Here is a 20993-nt window from a genome sequence, read left to right as displayed (position 1 = left end):
AAGGCATGACTTTCTGGAAACCACTAAAATGAGCATACAACACTGACATGAGTCTGCATCTAAGCATTTATTATGTGCCAGGAGCTGTGTTAGGCACTAGGAATATAATAGCAAATAAGACAAGTAGGGTCTTTGTTTTTGTAAAGCTTACATTGTAGTGGAGGAAAGAGTCAGTAAACAAAGAAAGAAAAAGAATTTTTAGATGGTAACTAGTTGCATGAATCAAATATAAGGGAAGTGATAGAAAGAGAAGGGGGATGTATGTAGCTACTTTAGGTGAGATGATCAAGAAAGGTCACTCCCATAACTTGGTACCTGAGCTAAAGCCTGAATGAGGAGAAAGACCTCATCAAGGGAAGACATGAAAGAGAAGGGGAGTGGTAGGCAGGGCATTGTTTGGGGCTGAAATTCAGCAAGTGCAAAGGCACTGGGGTGGGAAGTTTTATGTATTTACAGAAATAGAAAGAGGCTCAGGGTGAAGGGAGAAGAGTGACTAAGGTAGAGAGAGGTGTATAATGAGGTAGAGAGGTGGGCAAGAGGTCATATCATGTAGGACCATGTTACAGAGTCTGTATTTTACCCTAAGTGTAAGGAGAAACCATAAGAGGTTTCACAGGGAAGTGATGTGAACTGATTCACGCTACAACAAGATCATTCCTGAAGCTGTTAAGGGAAATGGATTTGAAGGGGCAAGAGTAGAAGAAGGTTCAGGTTAGAAGACTAATGCAGGGGAGGGGCAAGATAGGAGTAGGGGATTAGGAGGTACCAAATACTCTGTATAAAATAAATAAGCTACAAGGATATATTGTATAGCACAGAGAACATAGCCAATATTTTACAGTAACAATAAATGGTGTATAATCTATAAAAATTTTGAATCACAAAAAAATAAAAATAAAAAAGAAGACGATTGCAGGAGCCCTTTTGAAAGATGGTGATGGCTTGGACTAGGGTAGGAGTAGTGAAGATGGACAGGAGCAGATGGATTTGAGATATGTCCAAAAAGTGCTACTGACAGCACTTGCTGATGAATTTGAAAGGGAAGGGAGAGAAAAGGAAAGAAACCAAGGTTGACTCTTAGGTTTGGGGCTGTTTAGTTGGGTGGCTGGTGGTGCTATGTCCTGATAGAAGAATTCTGGAGGAGCAGGTTTTAAGGTGGAAACCAAGAATTCCTTTTCTGGACATGTTAATTTTTAGATGCCTTAAGACATCCAAGTAGACATGTCTAGTGGACCATTACATATTCAAGTCTGGAATTTCAAGGGCAGGTCAGGGCTGGCGATAGGAGTTTTGGACACACTGGCATCTTGATAATATTTCTTTTAAAGTAGTACCCAATGAAATCACTATACTGACATTAAATATCATATAGGGCGACTATGTAGAATACAATTTAATTGTAAACCTAAGTCTTCAGCAAAAACTGATGGTAGGCACTTCCATTTACACCAACTATAATCAAAATATCATATAAGTGTAACTGGAAACCCTGCAGGACTTGGAGACTCAGGGTCTAAAAGTGCTTTAATTATACAATCAAAAATGAGATTATTTAAATTTTCATTCACCGATGTGGCTTGGAGGATATTTTCTGAGCTTCTGAATGTACTCTATTTATACAGGATTCTTCAACTCAGCACTAAATTTTTGCAAGGTTCTCACTCATGAATTCAGAGCTCAAGCTGATAGTATAAAATATAAAATTTGAAAAACTTCCCTTATTTTGAAACCCAAAATGTGCCAAAAGATCCATCCTGCAGTTTTGCCTCTGACCTAGAAATTTCCAACTATGCACACAAATCATATAGAAAAAGCCATGTGGCATCGGTCTGCTTTCATCCCAGCATGAAATGGGCACATTTAAGTTCCAGGATAATATTTGGGATAAGTACAAATTTTGTTTTCAGATCTCTATAGAAGATTATGAAGTTCTATTAAAAGAAAGTGTCCAACAGATTCTTTATTGGTGCACTAGACAGCTTGTCAATATGTATTTTTTTTTTTTTTTTTTTTTTTTTGCGGTATGCGGGCCTCTCACTGCTGTGGCCTCTCCCGTTGCAGAGCACAGGCTCCGGACGCGCAGGCCCAGCGGCCATGGCTCACGGGCCCAGCCACTCCGCGGCATGTGGGACCCTCCCGGACCACTTTTGAATTTTATTCTCTGCTTCAGACAGGAAGATTCAAATAAGCTAATGTGAAGGAGTTCATTCATGACAAATCTCATGGGACAAGAAAAGGACTTGGACAAGCTCTGAGTTTCTGAATCTTTGGATACTGTGGGTGGGGAAGGAAAATCTGCTTAGTCTTCACTGGCCTGAATCAATCTCAGAATTTCACACAATGACGAAGAAACAAGAAGGGAGTCTAAAAAATGCTTTAAAGTGGTAAGTAAAATATAGTACTAGATGACCGAGAAACATCCCAATTATGAGCAAATTAAGAAAAGGACATAGAAGGCCTTGAGAGCAATCTCTCTCTCATTCACCTTCACACCAACAGATAGCAATTTATTAAATAACAACAGCCACAAAAAGGCAGCAGAATGGAAAAAGAGATCAGACCTTAGGGAGTTTGGACACCTGGCTCCAAATTTCAAAGGAATGGATGGGTGTGTTCAGTGGAAAAAGACAAGAATTGAAATGTTTTAAGAAAAGTAAATGATCAAGAAATATCACATAGGTCAGGTTATTTGGCAATAAGCACTTAATTGTTTTAATTTCTCAACTGACTTTATACTGCTTCTGCATGTACAGTGTTCTTTTCCAGGCTGTCCCTCTTTGCACATTTACCTTTGTCCCCGCCTTGCAGACTGCCTTAGTCAGCTCTGGCTGCCAGAATACCACACACTGGGGGTTTACACAACACAAATTTACTTTCTCACAATTCTAGAGGCTCGACGTCCAAGAGAATGTGTGAGGAGTGTTGGTTTCTCCTGAGGCCTCTCCCTGTGGCTTGCATATGACTGTCCTCTTGCTGTTTCATCACGTGCTCACCCACTGTGCACACACACCCTTGGCAACTTTCTCTTCTTGTAAGGACACTGGTCATATTGGGTTTGGACCCCATCCTAATGGCTCATTTTAATTCCATCAACTCTTTGAAGACCTTGGTTCCAAATACAGTTAAATTCTGAGTTACTAGGGGTTGGGACATCAACACGTGAATTTGGGGGAACAAAATTCAGCCCACAACACAGACCATAAGCACAGATGCTTTATTTCTTCCTAATCTTGAAAATAACGGCATCCTCACATAAAACTTGCTTCTCAACTCTAATAAACCCCCCAGCTCAGGTCTGCTTTGAGTATCTATCAACGAGAGGTCATCACTTTCACACTACAATCCCCGCAGCAAGTCTTTGCAATCTACTTGAAACAACACCATATAAATAAAATAGCTCTTTCCAAAGCTACTGATAAAGTTCTTTGGCCTCATTCAAGGACCATTTCTCCATCCTACTTCTCCTGGTTCATTCTGTAGCACTGGACACTGTTCGCTGCCTTCTTTTGGAAATACATTGCTTCCTTTGGGACTGTAACTTTCCACACTGAAGGGCTCTTCACTCTTCCGGGTCTTCTCTGTTCTCACTTTCCTTACGAAAACTCTGCCCTTTTCACTTCAACATCACCTTCTAAACAGGTGGCCCTGAAGTGATATCTCCAGACCTGAACTGCCTCCGAACTTGAGTCTCTTACATTCAATGCTAGGCTCTGCATCCGCAATTGTTTGAACACACATACACTAGTATATATAAAATAGATAACCAACAAGGACCTGCTGTATAGCACAGGGGACTCTACTCAATATTCTGTGACAACCTATATGGGTAAAGAATCGGAAAAAGAATGAATATACATATATGTATAACTGAGTCACTTTGCTGTACACCTGAAAGTAACACAACATTGTAAATCAACTATACTCCAATAAAATTAAAAAAAAAAAAAGAATCTGCAAAATCACATTCCTCTTTCCCTCAAACCAGCACCCTTGCCAGCACTCTCTTTGTTTCTGTGCAGGATACTCAGGCTGGAAGCTTGGCATTATCTTGGACATTCATGAATGCTTCCTACAAGTGTTTGGAGAGCCCTGCTGGGACATACACACCGTGCTAAGCAATGCAGATACAGTTGAATGAAAGAGACACAGTCCTTAGCCTTGCACCTGCTCTTGTTCTAGCCAACCCTCCTTTTCATGCCCCACAGCCTGACATTAATTTCCATAGAGCCTTCCTTCTACACATCACTCAGGTGCATCTCCTCTTTTTTTTTTTTTTTTTTACCATTCCTTACTGTCAAAACCCACATCTCGTTTCTCATTACATCATTTTTATCCCACTTGATGGATGTGATCATCTCCAAACTGATCCTAGGCCTCTTACCTGACTTGACCTTCACCAGCCAGTCTCTCCAAAATATCACTACAATGCCAGCCTTTAACCACCAGTGTTGTCACCGTCTTCCCCTGCAGAAATTTTTCAGTGAGTATACCAGCCCTCTGAAAAACAAAATCCAAACTCCAGAGCTAGGAAGCCTGGACAAAAAGGACAGATTTGAGTTCCTGCTTTGCCATTTCAATGTCTGGTGTCCCCAAGCAAGTCATTTACCCTCGCTGGGCCTGTTTCTCAACTGAAATATTAGGATCAAAACGGCTAAGGAGCTCATGGGGTTGATATGAAGGACACTGGCATGTGGTATTACTACTGCCACTGCCACCACCTGCTGTACAAGCAGACACTCCAGAAGCACATCATGTACCAGGCACTGTGATTACTGCTTACTATTTAGTATCTCATTTAATCCTCACTCTGTACATTCGCTGTGTGATACTGGGCGAGTTTCTTAACCACTCTTGGGTGCTTTTTATTTTCAAAATGGGACATTGTAAGGAGCAAATGTGATAATATATGCAAGTGACAGTGCCTGGCACAGAGTAAGTTCTCACTAATGGTCCTATGACTCTTACTCAGCAACACTTATTGTAACTCCAGCATAGAGACTGTAAAACTACGTGTGTTCCAAGTGTATCCCTCTCCTATAACCTAGCCTAGACTGATGAGCTGCCAGCAAGAAGGAACTGTGTCTTCTATGTACCCTGTTTTCTGAACAGGAGCAAACAGCATATAGAAAGTATAATAAACCCTTGCTCAGTGAATGACAATGAATGATTTACCAGATGACAATGTTATCTTTAAAGGTGTACATTCTTTACTTGAAGATGTGATCCAGAAGTTTCTGAGAGTGACCTTTTTTTGGTTTATATCATATTTGGCTTTTTTCCTTTCATAGCATAGTGAAGTTACTCTCTTCTAGCCCTATAATTGTAGTGATATAGATTGTCTAAATTTATCCAAGACAATAAATATTCCTCTCCTCATCCCACCCCCAGATAAAATTAGCATTTTAGAAGAAAAAGAAACCTATAGGGAAAAAGTAAACCCTCAATTTTATCCCAGGGAAGTCTTGAAAAGATTTAAATTCTAATTGAATTCAATACACAATCAGAGAATATATATGGGTTAATGAGTGCCAGGAGTAAAACTAAATAAGATTCTGCCTCTTTTGCAGAAAATAAAATAGGTTCAGCGTAATTGTCTCCCAAATCTTTTATCGATGTAATCACTAAATGCAAATATTAATGAATTATACAGACAATGTTCAGTATCATCTAAAATAGCAAAGAGCTGCTGCTGCAACAAAGGAAATCAGGGAAGAGAACATCAAAAGCTGTGCACAGATCATTTGCTCACCACGTTTATGTGAGAAATAATCAGAAGATGAGGCATGTCCTTATTATAGACTCATCATGCTGAAGTGGTACCAAGGGTCAAAACATCTGCATTGCTTTTCAGCTAAATAGAAAGTGTAATAAAAGAACAATTTCATTCAGAACATAGATAGATAGATAGATAGATAGATAGATAGAGGCCTTTTTTTTTTTTGCCCTGGGTAACAGTTTTTCCCCAAATTAATGGGAAGAGAGCTGTATATGTTTCCTTCCTCTTTTAGCATCCTTCGGAGAAAATACACCCTGATGATACTTTTGACAGCAAATTGTAAGGCTGACAGACTTTTCAGGAATTCTTCAGCTTTATTTCCCCACGTTAAATTTTAATCAACCAGATTTAAAATTAAATTTCCCATACAAGCCTCTATTTGGACACCTGAAGTGTAAAAGAGATATCAGCAGAGCTGCTAGGGTTGAAGCTCCCTTGGGGGCAGGAATGCTGAGCACCATCAACTGCCTCCCCGACACAACCCCGAGTCAGGAAGCCTCCCTGTGGAACCCTGAGATCCACGCAACTCTGTTTGAGTACCTCTGGACTAGACTGCTGTAGATCATTGGAACTCCGAATTTTATTCTTCTAGAAGGACATTCTGGTGGTTGAACACACAGGGTGTCACACGGTGGAATCTGCGGGGTGAGTTATAAGCTGTACAGTTGAACTCTCGTCCCTTGGCAAATCGCCTGTGCGTCAGCTCACATTTGCTGGGCTGGAAGCCACAGCCCTCTGCTGGCATGGTTTTACTTTGCAGTCAGCCAACCTCTACATATTGCTTGTAATCACTGAGCTTAAGCTATCACTCCCCCTTCATGTACTAGTGCCGATGGCTTTCCAGACCCTCCAAAGTAAACCTCTGCATTTACCCCTATGTTTTTGATGTCATTTCATTAAACTTGGCCTTGTTTCAGTTTATCCAGGTCACTTGAGATTATAATTGAGCCACCTCATGTATTCATTTATCCTCCAAGCTAATGTCATGTACAAGACTGATGAAAGTAACTTGTTTAAAGTAGAACACCCCAGGTCCCATCTCACGCCCACAGAATCGTAATCTCCAACATTAGATCTAAGTAGTTTTATCTCCCCCATGTGCCCCTGGTAATTCAAATGTTTGGGAACCCCTCCTTGAGGTCTTAATACAAGTTGTTGGTGGCAGTGCATGGATCAGGACCAAGGACAGAGACCATCTGAACTCTGGTGGCTTTTAATTTATAGTTTATGTTTGACAGCTCAACCAATTTAGAATTCACTGACTCTGTTATCCAAGCTGACAACAAGAATTTCTTGAGTGATTTTTCCAAATACCTTACTTACATCCAGACATATCCATTCAAAATTTCTTTTGATCTAACCTTATTTTTTTAAAGAGGCAGTGAAGTTTATACTTCTAGTTTACCTTCTTCCTTCTCTATGTGCTCATAAGCCATCTATCTATTGGATTATCTAAAATTTGCCACTGGATTGACATTAAGCTCCTGAATCTATAGGTCGTACTATCTACTTACCTCTCCCACCCCTTTTTAAAAAGCATCACCAATATCCAAACAAACTGAGAAGCTCGCTTATTACCTTGTACAAAAGTACAGTTCATCTAGAATAGACAAATGGACTCATCCAGGTTTCTGCCACTTCACATCAGTGTAGATGCAATATCCTTAGCAGTGACGTGTTTTACATTTCTAGACTGATGGTCCCTCTTTTTGTCAGCGAAAACAGGAAAAAGAACAGGAGCTGAGTATGGGAAAGCTTTTGCAGGTAGTAACTTCAATATTATTATTACTCAGTGGTATTTGTTAACATTTTATCATCCTTCCAAATCCAGGAACCTGCTTCTTTGGGGATAATAGTGCCAACAATAGTAATAAGGTAGTGGTGATAAATTTCCTTTCATACTTAATGCTCTTCCTCATTATCATACACAATTTTCATAACTGGTGCAGGCAATGATTCTACAGAGGAGGTTATAAAAAAAGAGCAGAAGGAAATACTATTACGTGAGCCTTAAAGCACTTTCACTGTTACCTACTAGTCTGGATGTTACATAAAAGCAAAGACTGTCTTACTGAGGGCTGTATTCTGAGTATCCAGACATTACCTGAAACTGCGTGGGGTTCAAATAATACTTCAATGAATAAGTAAATAAATGATTACATGAGTACAAAGCAGCTCATCTTGTTTAATCCCTACAATAGCCCCAGGAGTTCGCTATCATTTTCTACGTTCTAGATGAGGAAAACGAGGCTCAGAAAGGTTAAGTGACTTGCCTAAGATCACAGAGAGAATCAGTGTAAGAGCAACAACACAAGCCCATGGATTTCAGCTGCCAGATTTTGAATACACCTCATCTGTCTCTAAGCCATGGTTTCAAGAGAATTGAATTTGCTTTGCTCTTCAGTCACCTACCAGCTACAGTCCCTGGGAAAGTCTCAGAAACTTCTAGAGTCTTGGTATTCATACACAAAAGAAAGGAGAAAATGTTGCTGGCTCTGCTTATCTAATTTTTTAACACTCAAAGGAGAAGATGTGAAGTTAAACATGAGAAATTATTATTATTATTACTATTTCTCTTATCTTCCTTAGAAGAAAATAGCTAAATAGCTAAACATCAAAGAGCTGATATTTCCTCCTATAACACAGATGGTGTGCATGGAGAATTTTTTAAATTGCAGCACCAGATAGCAATAAAACAACTAATAATTATGGGAAATGATGCTGGCTTCCGATATTTTAAGTACACAAGAACATTACTCTGGATGGTATAAAAACCTAAAGCTGTATTTGCTACCATGAAGATTAGTTGCACATAAATACTGTAGAAATTTTTGCGTCATACTCACTACTACCCAGTCTCCAGATTCAGGGAACTGTTTGGAATTCAGGTAATTCTATTGGTGCCAACAGTCACTTTCCTCAGGAATCGTTCAGATAATGGCTTTGGCTCTCCATGAAATTTTGTCTTATTACTTGTCTATCAAGAGGCTGAAGGTATAGAGCAAGTTGTAGAAAGAAAGGACTGAAAGGAACAGATTTCAGAAGGAATCAATATATAGTCATCCCTCCATACCCATGAGGGATTGATTCCAAGATACCTTCCTCCAGGCTCCCATACCAAAATCCATGGATGCTCAAGTCCCTTACATAAAATGGTGTAGTATTTGCATACAACCTATGCTCCTGTATACGTCAAATCATCTCAACATTATTTATAATACCTATCACAATGTAAATACTATGTATGTAGTTGTAAATGCAGTGTAAATATTATTTAAATAGTTACCTGCCCATGGCAAACTCAAGTTTTGATTATTGGAACTTTCTGGAGTTCTTTTTCAAATATATTGACCCAAGGTTGGTTGAATCTATAGTCTATTCAATGACTATGGAGGAGGGTCAAGTGCCAAGTAAGGGGGAGAGAGCTACACAGCGCGTTTGGAGATGTAGCCAGTGTCTGGATAATGTTGGGTCCTGTAGGCCAAACTCAAGATGTTGGATTTTATTTTTAATGAAATGGAAAGTCATTAGAGGGTTCAAGGATAAGTGATATGTTTTAGTTTTGTTTTAAAAATAATTAATCTGACTTCTTTGCATAGAATAGAATTGGGACAGGGGCAAGAAGTGAAGCTGGGAGAAGAGATAAGAGGTCATTGCAATTGTCCAGTTAAGATAGGAGGGCTTCTGTGTGGCTGACGTGTGGGAGGTGAGACGTGGTGAGAATCAGGTATAGGTTGAAGGCACGACTGAAGAATTTGCTGATGGACTGGATGTGAGGTGTGAGTAGAAGACAATGAAGCTGTCTATAAGATTTTTGGCTAAAGTAACTGGATGAAAGGGGATATGATTACAAAAATAGGGATGGCCAGGATTTGGAGGAAGAAGCAAATTTTATTTTATAAATATTAATTTTAAGGTGCCTATTATAACTCTAGGTGGAGATTTCACATGGCAGTTGGATATTAAGTCTGGATTTCAGAAGAGGGGTACAAACTGGGATGTATATTTGACAATCTGATGAGACTAGCTTTTAATTCCTAATTCATGAATCCCCAGGACTGCTTAATTGTCATTCTTTGAGTATGCTTCTTTGTATTTTCACTAAATCTACCCATCAATTATGGGTAGATAACCTATGGGATCCCATAGATTATGGGATAACCCAAGTTATCCCATAATCTTCAAATAAATTCTCCACCTTGTGTCCCCTTACATTTACGAAAATAAGTTTCTGTTGTTTGCAACCGGAAACTGAGGCATATATTATTATCCCCATTCTGTAAATACGCATATAATTATTATTATTATCCCCATTCTGTAAATATGAATACTGAAGTCCAGAGACATTAAGAAACTTGACTAAAATCACACAGGTAGTCACAAAGAGCTGGGACTTGAAGCCAGATGTGTTTGTAAGATAACCACCTCTCTCTAAAGTCAGAATATTACACAGCTGCTGCCTGGTCTCCTTAGCAAGAAGTTTTCAAAGGCCTGGAGCCAACAGTGCGGTTCAAAGTGACTTCCTGGTGGCGAGGAGGGGCTGGAGAGAGGCACAACTTCAAACAGAAAAGAGCCTCTCTCTGGGAGAGCCAGCAGTTGCCAACCTGAAATTTCAGGAGACGTCTCAAAGCCACAGGGAGTTTGCTTTTTCTCCTTTGGTAGCACACTGTGATTTTACACTGAGCCTCTGTCACAAAGTGCAAACAATCCAACTTTGAGGTGAATTTTCCTAACAGTAGAGCTATTCTGAGGGTGGAGAGCTATTATTCTGTGCCCAGGTATAGACATTCAATTCACATTCAGATACTTAGAGGTGGGTATACTCTCTTGCTGGGAGAATCTGATAAAATTCTTCTACATGAAGTACAAGGTAAGGTCCTATGGAGATCTTATTGAAGGCCAGCCTCTCATTAGGTTACTACCTAGAAGAAGAAGGGTGTTTCTCTTGTTCACTCATGTGCTCCTCGGAGCCCCGCACAGTGTCTGGTATTCAGCATTTTTCTGTGTATATGTTGAAGAAAAACATGGAAAATATTTGCATTTCTTAATATCAGATAGAAGGCTTTTTACAAATTCTTAGTATCATAAAAAAATAATGGAAAGACATTAAATTTTATGTGAGACTCTTGAGGAAGGAGAGGTAGATCATAAAGTGCTTACCTTCAGTGGTTCTAATGTCAAACTGCCTGGGCCACTATCCTAGCTCAGCCAGAAACTAGCTAGGCCAGGCTCCAAGCTACGAGTGGAGATTCCAGAGAGGTTGGTAAGAGGCAGCCTAAAGTGGGAGGGATCTTTGGGTCTCAGATGGGAAAGCATACCGTGGGACTAGGGAACAGGGAGGGGGTGAGAGCCTTAGAGCAGCAGTAGAGCTAAGGGCTGTTCAGCCCCCAGGCACAACCAGGGACAGAGCTAGGACACAGGATCCAAACCCTGCCAAAGCCAAGAAAGCCCATTCCAATTCCAGAGAAGTGAGAAACAGGTCTCTGATGTCTGGGCCAAGTCACAAAGGTTTGTATAATGATAGTTACTATTTGCAGGGCATTTTTCACGTGAAAAGCACTGTTTTAAGCATTTTTTACATGTTAAATCATTTCGGTCTTACAACAAGTCAATGAGGGTATAGATTTTATTATTACTTCTGCTTTGCTTACCTCTACTGATTTCCTTGCTTAGTTTCATTTGCCTTAATCTATTGGGAAAATCCTTCTTTTTCCATTTCTGAAGCTGCTTATGGGTTTGTATTGGGACAAATATATTTCATATTCGGTGAACATTAATTGGGTACTTGATATGTAGACATGGGGACTAGAAAGATGAGTGAGACCATTGGCTCTCACAGTCTCATGAGGAGAGGGGCAGTAATGACAATGACACATGTCCTGAGTCCTTTGGGAGCACAGCAAAATGAGGAGGGCACTGACCCAGTCTCGGGGATTCAGGGAAGACACCATTGCCTATTGACCTTGAACAAATTGTTTTGCCTGTCTCTCTCAGTTTTATTCCCCCATCAGCAATAGAGAGAATGATAACAGAACCCTAAGAGCGTTATTCTGAGGTTTAAATGAGATAATGTTTGTAAAGCATTTAGAATAGTGTCTAACACATAGTAGGTGTTTAATGAATGCCATGCGATTGTTGTATTCCTTGAACAAAGTTCCAAAGAACCCCACAGAAGTTAGCCAAACACTCTTGATGAAACACTCTTGATGCCTTGTGATTCCAATGGTGTTTAGTGAAACAACTCTAACCAAGCTTCTTCACCAGCCCCTGTGCTGGCTGCTAGCAATACAATGAGCACGGCAGTCATTGCTAAGTTCATGGAGCTTACTGATTTGTACAAAAGGCAGATAATGAATAAAAAAGTTACAACTGTGGAAAGTACTACAGAAGAGAAGGATGAGGCAAGACAAGACTAACAATGCCATGTCCTGCTCCTTAAGGAGACAGGCTTGAGCTGAGACCAAGGATGAGTAGGAGGGAATTTGGAGTCCCAAGGCTGGGTGGCATGTAGAGAAGGTCACAGGTTGAAGAGCCACATCCTACCTGTGGCGACATCATACCCAACAGAGGGTCACAGCTTTGACAAGTGCTATTAATGCAGGTGAACAGCCCTGAGAGAATGCAGGCAAGAAGGAACTGACCTTCGGGGAGGACAGGGCACCTTCCTTGAGGAAGTGGTCTTCCAGGTTACAACATGGTACATGAGTCAAACAACCAGGTGGAGAGCCAGGGAGAGGGGGAGAGAGGGCCAGGCATGAGGAAGAACATTTGCAAAGGTCTCATGCTAAGGAAGGGGCCTGAGCAAGGGTTGGGGAAGTCAGAGCACCCAGAGGCAAGGGAGAATGGGAGGGGATGGAGGATGCAAAGCAAAGTAGGACCTGGAACATCAGGGTCTTGGAGGAGATGTTAAGAATCTTAAGATTTTTGAAAGAGTAACTTGTTCAAGATTTTATGCAGGTGAGTAGCATGCTCAAAATTGCATTTTTAAAGACTCACCCTGGCTGATGAGTGTAGAATGGATTGGGAAGTGGGGCCAGCAAAGATCTGGGACAACCAGTGGGAAAACTATTATCAACGGCCATTATCTTAGCCCTGGAAATCTGAATGATCTGGGAGGTGGGGGCTTAGGGCCTGCAGTAGATGCTGGTCTCACTGCCACAGGCTTTGAAGCCAGACACCTTGGGTGAAATCCTAAGATCTCTTGTCCTGTAAGTCTGCATCTGTGAGCTTCTGCCTCCTTACTTGCAAAAGGCAAAGTCATTCGCACTCCCCAGCTTTACTGTGAAGGTCACATTACATAATGGATATGAAAGCACACTCAACAAATATTGATGATGCTTATTATAAACATGCATGTCCCTAGCTTATAAAGCAGGCTCCATTCTGTCTCAAGATGCTAATGATCATTCCTGCAAAATTTTCTAGACCAAGACGACATTAGAAAAAGAATGGCGATAAAAAACAAGTCCTGATATAGCATTTACTATGTATCAGGCACCTTTTGAAGCACTTAAGACATATTCATATATTTAATTCCCACAATAACATTATGTGTTGTGTATATTATTTGTCTCCATTCTTCACTCCTCCCCGTAGCCACTCCCTTTGCCATACGACTTTGCAGTTCCTTTCACTGCAGGGGCAGAGTATATAACTCTGCCCTTTGACTTTGGGCTTGGCCATGTGCTTTGGTCAACAGGACAAGGCAGAAGTAATGGTGTGCCAATTCCAAGTCTACCTCTTAACAGACCTTATGTGCTTTTATCTTATGACTTTGCCATCATCATAAGAAGTGCCAGTCTGCTGGTCCAGGGAGTAGCAAACCCTAACTTGCAGTTTGGAGCGGAACCAGCCGAGGTGATCTCAGCTCAGCATAATCCACTAACCTCCAACTGACTCTTATTTATACAACTCAACCTCTGAGTTATAGGGTAGCCTGTTACGCAGCACTTTTATGGCAACTGCTAACTGATGCACTCTATAAGATAGTTATTATCATCAGAGCTCCTACAAAGAGGAAACTGAAGCACAGAGAAGTTCAGCAACTTGCCTAAGTTCTTGTAACGAGGAAGCGCCAGAGCTGAGATTTGAACACAGGCAGCGTGACCTCAGAATCTGTGTTCTTACCTTTCCTACATACAACCTCATAAGAAAGCCAAACCCTTCAAATTTAAAGTGTCAGTTGGTCTTTCTAAACATAACACAAAAAATAGATAATCAATAAGGACCTACTGTATAGCACAGGGAACTCTACTCAATATTCTGTAATAACTTATATGGGAAAAGAATCTAAAAAATAACATATATGTATATGTATAACTAAATCACTTTGCTTTATGTCAGAAACTAACAACGTTGTAAATCAACTATACCCCAATATAAAATAAAAATTAAAAAAATAAATAAATGTAACATAAAGCATGAAAAGCAAGTAAGTGAAAAACAAGGAGCTGACAGCACTCTACTTTTGTGTATTAAAATTCACACAAAAAATTAGATCTCTCCATGCTAAGACAATGCCTCTTCATGGATTCCTATCATATCACCACCCCCAGCATTAAGAAGCCCGCCTCAGTCACCTAGCTGGATGCATTCACAGCTTAGAGTGATGTAAAACGTTTGTAAGTGGAGGGGATGGTTTGTTTCGAGTGGAGCTGAGATGAGGAGGGTTGGAGTCACCAGTGAGTCAGGCAGGAGTGTGACTATGGAGGGCCGGAATCATCCAACTGACCTGTCCTCACTGTGATCCAACTCCTGGCTAATCCCCAAAGCTCCACTCAGTGCTGCATGACCAAGGACTCTATAACCCAGCATGAATGTTACATAAGCCCAGAATGTGCAGCTTAAACCACAGGAGGCTCAAGGCCAAAGTCAGAGGTTCCATTTTAGAAGGTAACCCATGGCACGCCTAACTATACGCAGCCTCGTGAAGTCTCCCTCACTGTCAAGGAGGACGAATAATGATGATCCAGCTTATTCCTGGGAGGACATCTCAACTCCTGTGGGTTGATAGCAATCTCTTTTCCCTCTGAATTCCCCTAATAAACTAGTTGTGCCTATCTTCCTTGGTTATATGTTTCCTTAAGATGAAGACTCTTTGGTGGATTTCTATTTCACCCCCAGCACCTTGTATACAGTAGGTGTTAATAAATGTTTGTTCAATTAACAAATAAATGTACATGGAGAAAGGAAGACATGGATTTAGAAGGACTCACTTGTTTATCACTGTATCACCAGTGCCTAGCACAATGCCTGGCCCTTGGTTGATGCTTAATAACTAGGTGGTAATGAAAGGGTAAATAGCACTGGGAGGCAGAGTACCTGGCTTGGACTTGATCTCTACACTGCAGTGTCTGGAAAAGATGCCCCATTGTTTCTGCAAATCTAGCTGCCCAGAACATCTTTGGGTCTTGTTAATCAACTTCCCCTTGTTCCATTAGCTCCCCAGCTGCCTTCCATAAATTCTCTGTTTACTTCACTTAGCTGGAGTTGAAATCTGTTGCTTGCAACCACAGAACCCTAACTGATAAACCAGCGTTTTTCTCAAAATGTGGTCCACGGACCCCTTGCAAAGGGAAGCCATGGAGCTTAAAGAGAAGGAGCCATAGGCCTCAACTTAGACCTGCGAATCAGAATTTCCAGCAGACTCTGCCTATCTGACAAGCTCCTTGGGAGATTCTTCTGCGAGCTTCAAGAACAACGGGGGGATGACACTAAAACTACAATTTTACGAGGCAAACAGCAGCTCCTTGCCAACACCTGCACGTCTTGATGCAAGGTTCCTCACCACCTCTTTCAGTGTATTTTCACCCCCTCTCCTCCCAGCTCTCCCCACTCCAGCTTCACTGGCATCGTTCCCACCCCAGGACCATCATACTTGCTGTCCCCTCTGTCTGGAACCCCTCCTCCAAGTCTTTGCCTGGCTGGCTCCTGCCTTTCATTCAGGTCAGCTCTAATGCCACCTCCTCAGAGAGCACGTTTCATATCACCTGAACCACACTGCCCCTCAAACTCCACACTGTCTATCATAGGATCTTAGCAGTTATAACTACCCGAATCAGTCATCATTCATTTGTTCACTTGTTTTACTTCACCCTTACTTAGAATGTAAGTTGCATGACCACACGGATGAGTTTTTCTTGTCTCTGCAGTATGCCTAGTGCCTAGAACTTTACTTATCATATAGCAAGTTCTTAGTTGGGGTTCAAATTAGTTGAATTAGTTGAATAAAGGAAACCATGAATATTAGATAATCTTTGAATACTATGTTACATAGGACATTACTCTAGAACTAGCCAGGATATCTTCAAGTCCATGCTCTAGTAGGTCTGTGTCTTTATTCCCGTCTTACCCCTAGGTACATCATGACCTTTTTTTTTTTTTTCTTAGATTCCATAGATGTGTGTTAGCATACGGTATTTGTTTTTCTCTTTCTGACTTACTTCACTCTATGACAGACTATGGGGAGGGGGAAGGGTAAGCTGGGACAAAGCGAGAGAGGGGCATGGACGTATATACACTACCAAACGTAAAATAGATAGCTAGTGGGAAGCAGCCACATAGCACAGGGAGATCAGCTCGGTGCTTTGTGACCACCTAGAGGGGTGGGATAGGTAGGGTGGGAGGGAGGGAGACGCAAGAGGGAAGAGATATGGGAACATATGTATACGTATAACTGATTCACTTTGTTATAAAGCAGAAACTAACACACCATTGTAAAGAAATTATACTCCAATAAAGATGTTTAAAAAAAAAACAAACTAGCTAGGGATTAACAAAACCAAATGTCACATCTACCTTTAGAAATTTGTCGTCGGTTTAGTATTTCTCAGTATATCATCCACTGCTCCCAAATTTGATCTCTATTGCCTAAAAGTGAGAAAAAACCACTGCTTCTACTTTATCAGCTAGGACAAACCTGGCCTACATTTCCTTAAAGCAACAAATAACCAAGAATTCTTGCTTCTTGGAGCATTAGAGGAAAGCCAGCTGAAATTATTTCCCCGCTACTGCACACTCACACAGTTGATTTGAAAAGCACACCTGCCCTCTACTGGATGTATATCATATTGCAGATTGAACTCAAACTGTCAAACCCATTAGGCACAGAGTATCCTCTTATCCCTGAAACCAGATGAAGTAAGCAGATGAAAAGAGCAAGACCTGCAACAAATAAACGAGCAGTAACTCACGGTGCCTATCTGTTCTGAGGGTTAAATTCACCAAGACCAAGTGAGTGGATCACTCAGAATTCTGACCTATGAGACCCTGAGCATATGTCTTCCTGCAAAACCAACAAAGATGAGAGATAACTGGTCACTTTAGGACAATCTAAGAAACAATTAGGATTAAGTACTAGAGGGAAAAATATGCAAGAGGGAAGCAAAGTGTCTCAGAAAAGGCACATAGTCAAGAAAGTGAGGATTTGACCTCAGGTAACCCCAGTGGGGGTCAAATTCCTCACGGGTGAAACAAGGAGGGATTAAGAGGGGCCCAGAGTAGCTGTACCTTGATAAGAGGTCAAGAAATCACTCACTGATGGGCTCTGGGGCAGCTCCAGGCTACAGACATGGTTCAGCCCACACAATGCTGGTTAAACTATTAACCACGAGTGGCAAGGGCTCTCCAAGTTGCCCCAGTGTGTCTGTCTCTCATGTGCACACATGCACACTTCTGTGATGTCACTACTGAGTGCAAGAGTCATTTCTATTTCACACATTGATGGTTTTCTAACAGCCAGCCTGCTTCCTGCATCATGTGACCTGCCTGGCCCCTGAAGCACCTGACTTTACACTTTTGCCTGATACCTTTGGGATGTTCTGCATAATGGTGAAACATCTCTGTCCTCTTCACCACAAAGCACACACTCACTCACAAACACACGACTGTAGCAATATGCATTTTCTTTCTCCCTCTATCATGGTATGCTCTGACGTCCTCATTTGCCAAAAAAAAAAAAAAAAAAATGAACGAGACAGAACTCCCCTATTCCTAGTCTCTCATCCCCAGCAAAGACCTTGTAGGCAATTTAGCAAGCATGAGAAGCTAGGATGATACAGGTCCTTATTGTAAGGAAAAATCTCCCCGTCCACTGAAAAGTTAATAAGTGTGTGTGTGTGTGTGTGTGTGTGTGTGTGTGTGTGTGTGTGTGTGTGTGTGTGTGTAGGGGGGGATTAACTTACATGTTTTCCCTTCTCCTTAGTATTTGGAGTACTAATTATAACTGTAAATGTGATAATTAAGATTCCTTTCCTACAATGCTGTAGAAGGGATACTGAAACGGAAAATCATGACATGTTAGCTCTTCTTACCAGTTTCTGCATGAAGGGACTACAGAAAGACCTGCCTTTTAGAAATATAATGCCAGGGTATTAAGAACAGCTTACAGTTTAAGCTTTCATTAGCTTAAATATAATTGGACAAACTCAATGGCTTATTCCTATTTTTTGCATTTTACCTTTAAGAGAAAGACAAGAAAAAGAACCAGAATGGAACTAAAAGACAAATATGGAAAGCAAGGCAAAACAGCATCATTTGGTACCTGAGGCAGGTACAGCTGATTCACCCATGCTCTGCCACCTACTGGGCAAAGAGAACTGTTTAAAATGAGGCAGAAGGTCCTTCAGTTCTCAAACCAACAGAAAGAGGTCCGAGTAGATTCAGCAATAGTTTACTTACAGGAAGGAATCTGGTAGGTGTGGAATTCAGGCAGAAGATAAATAGGTCTTCATAAACCATCTCTAATCGTCCAGAAACTAGCCTGCCTCCTGCCGAAATTCAAACTAGAAATGAGGGAATTTATCCACAGCAACCAGATGAAAATGTTTTTCAACCACACATTTGCATTTCATTATTGCTGAATCATGCCTTTAATCTTACTACCTACTAGTCTGACTTTGAGTACTCGTCAGTTAAGATAGCTCTTTAGGGACTTCCCTGGTGGTCCAATGGCTAAGACTCTGCACTCCCTATGCAGGACCCTCCCAATGCAGGGTTCCATCCCTGGTCAGAGAACTAGATCCCATACGTTACAACTAAGAGTCCACATGCCACAACTAAAAAGATCCTGCATGCCGCAACTAAGACACGGTGCAGCCAAATAAATTCTTTTTTAAAAATAGTTCTTTAAAGAAATGGATTATTTAGGGCCATTGAGAAACCTTATAAATAATTAACATGAACCAAATGACATTAGGTACTTAGAATGTCCTCAGTTTTGTGTTACCTTCTCTCAATTTTTCTCAGTAATTCTCTGAAGTAAGTACAAGTATTATTCTTATTCTACAGATGAAGAAACTGAGATCTAGATAGTTTTAGCATCATATGTCTGAACAAGAGAATGTTTCCCTCACAAAATTATTCCTGAAGTAAAAAGGAACAGCCTTACATGTATATCATTACAAAATCTCTCAAATTATACGGTATTCCATCACCAAGTGCCACTTGGGGAAGGCACAACAGTTCTGAAGTGACCTCAGTCAATCCTACTTTTGTACACTTATTAAGGCAAGCTGATAGAATTGGTCAAAAGAGAAGCAAAGAAATTTAATACATATTTCATACTTTCTATTAGTATGACCTTTCAAGTAGAAGGAACAAATACCATTAAAAATAACCTCTTAAAATCATTTTTAGAAGTAAAACAGTAAGTAGTTATATAGCAAAGTATATAAACATAATTGATCTATAAGAAGAATGAAAAAATAATAATATGTGAAAGTCTGTTTGTGACTTGGGTAAAAAATTCCAGTAATAGGATCATAGAAAGATTTAGAAGTTCTATTATTTAAAAAATGAAGATCTCATAGAACCATATTAGATGACTCAGAGATAGCTCTAGTGATGAAAACAAAATTGATCCATGAATAGAGTTCAAATATAATAGTTTCAGTAAATGATGAAATTGACAAAGGCAATATTTCAAAATTAATATTTTAGGATAGAAATCTTTTAAAAACATATGAATTTGTCTCTCCAGATCCACTTCCCAGCTTTCTCTCCCCTATCCTCTCCCCAGGAGATAACCTAGGTAGACCACACCCATGGGCTCCCTTGGGCTCTGTTATGGGTTGGATTCAGCCAACGGGAGCCCAGCCAGAGATCAGAGGATGGGGAAGAGGGGGAGAGTGATTGATTCCTCAGCCTTGTTCCCACAAGGGCCCCTCGACCAGGCTATGCCCCTCACTGGAGGTCACCACTCTCTCATGACAGCTCCCTTTTTCCAGATTCCACAGGTGCTTCTTCCTGCATCCCTCTGGGCTTATGATGAGAACCTCTCTGCTGCTACAAACCCCAGGCAAATGCCCTGCCCCATGTGGTCCCCCTATACCAGCTACACTCTTATTAATACTCCCTTTGTAGTGAACCATCTTCTTTGACTCTACACCTGTTTCCCACTCGGATCTGAATACATTAAAGAAGGAATTAATCTATATATTAATATGGTAAGATTTAATATTATAATTACATATTAACTATTGCCTCTATATTTCAAAAAGTTTATGCATTGAAGTTGACCAAAAGAAATTTTGGGGGGACTTCCATATTAGGAAAAAAAGCAGAGCTTCTAAAATGAGGATCCAGGGCTTTCTGACTTGTGAGGTCAAGTGTCTGCCTCCTTATGAATCATAAAATAGGTAAGGAAAAGGGAGAGGCTGCAGAATATTGGACAATTGCGTCAAGTGGAAAATGGTGTATTCCATTATCTAAAGGGCTGTTGATACTGCGGATCTTTTTTTTTTTTTATGCCCAGTTTGTTATTATAAGCAAATTCTGTTGAACACAAGAAGTTTGGTCATTACCTTTTATCAAAGTGTCAGGAGGGCAGATTTCAAAGGGAGCTAGACAATATGAGAGAACTTTCTTCCCGTCCACAGAATCTTTGAAATTGATTGCAAATGAATCGCTTCTGAACAGCATAGGAGCGGGGCTGAGAGCTTTCCTAATGATGTACATCTGTGAGGCTTCACTTGGGGTTTGGCTGCATTTCCATCACTATAAACTCTGCAATTACAGCTCGAGCCGTTTCCGGCACTGACACGAAGAATACGAATTGCAACAGCAGGTTTCCTGACTTGGATTTCTGCCAGGAGCCTGAGTCACCGTCCCAGACATCTGTAGCACATTAAACTGTACTCTTGTTATCTCTCAAAACTGAACAATGGCCTAAAGCTCTGAGAAAACAAACGGCTGAAGCCTTTTTGAGAAACCCTCTAAC

General features: G+C 40.8%; 1 protein-coding gene across 2 annotated transcripts in view; it reads right to left on the bottom strand.

Moving 5' to 3' along the window:
* The window catches only part of SYNPR (synaptoporin), a 290110-nt gene that overhangs the window by 210059 nt on the left and 59058 nt on the right, over positions 1-20993 (bottom strand). Inside the window, exon 1 of one of the 2 annotated variants that reach the window (XM_067755078.1) lies at positions 18455-18592. The exons of the other annotated variant lie outside the window; for it this stretch is intronic. Within the exon in view, the coding sequence (XP_067611179.1) occupies positions 18455-18514 (60 nt within the window). The 5' untranslated portion in view covers positions 18515-18592. Of the gene's footprint in view, positions 1-18454; positions 18593-20993 lie in introns of those variants that run through there. 2 annotated transcript variants of the gene reach the window in all.

Source organism: Pseudorca crassidens, chromosome 10 (assembly GCF_039906515.1).
Source record: "Pseudorca crassidens isolate mPseCra1 chromosome 10, mPseCra1.hap1, whole genome shotgun sequence".
NCBI lineage: Eukaryota > Metazoa > Chordata > Mammalia > Artiodactyla > Delphinidae > Pseudorca > Pseudorca crassidens.
The sequence above is the reverse complement of the archived record's forward strand: the minus strand, read 5'-3'. Positions and strand labels throughout refer to the sequence as shown.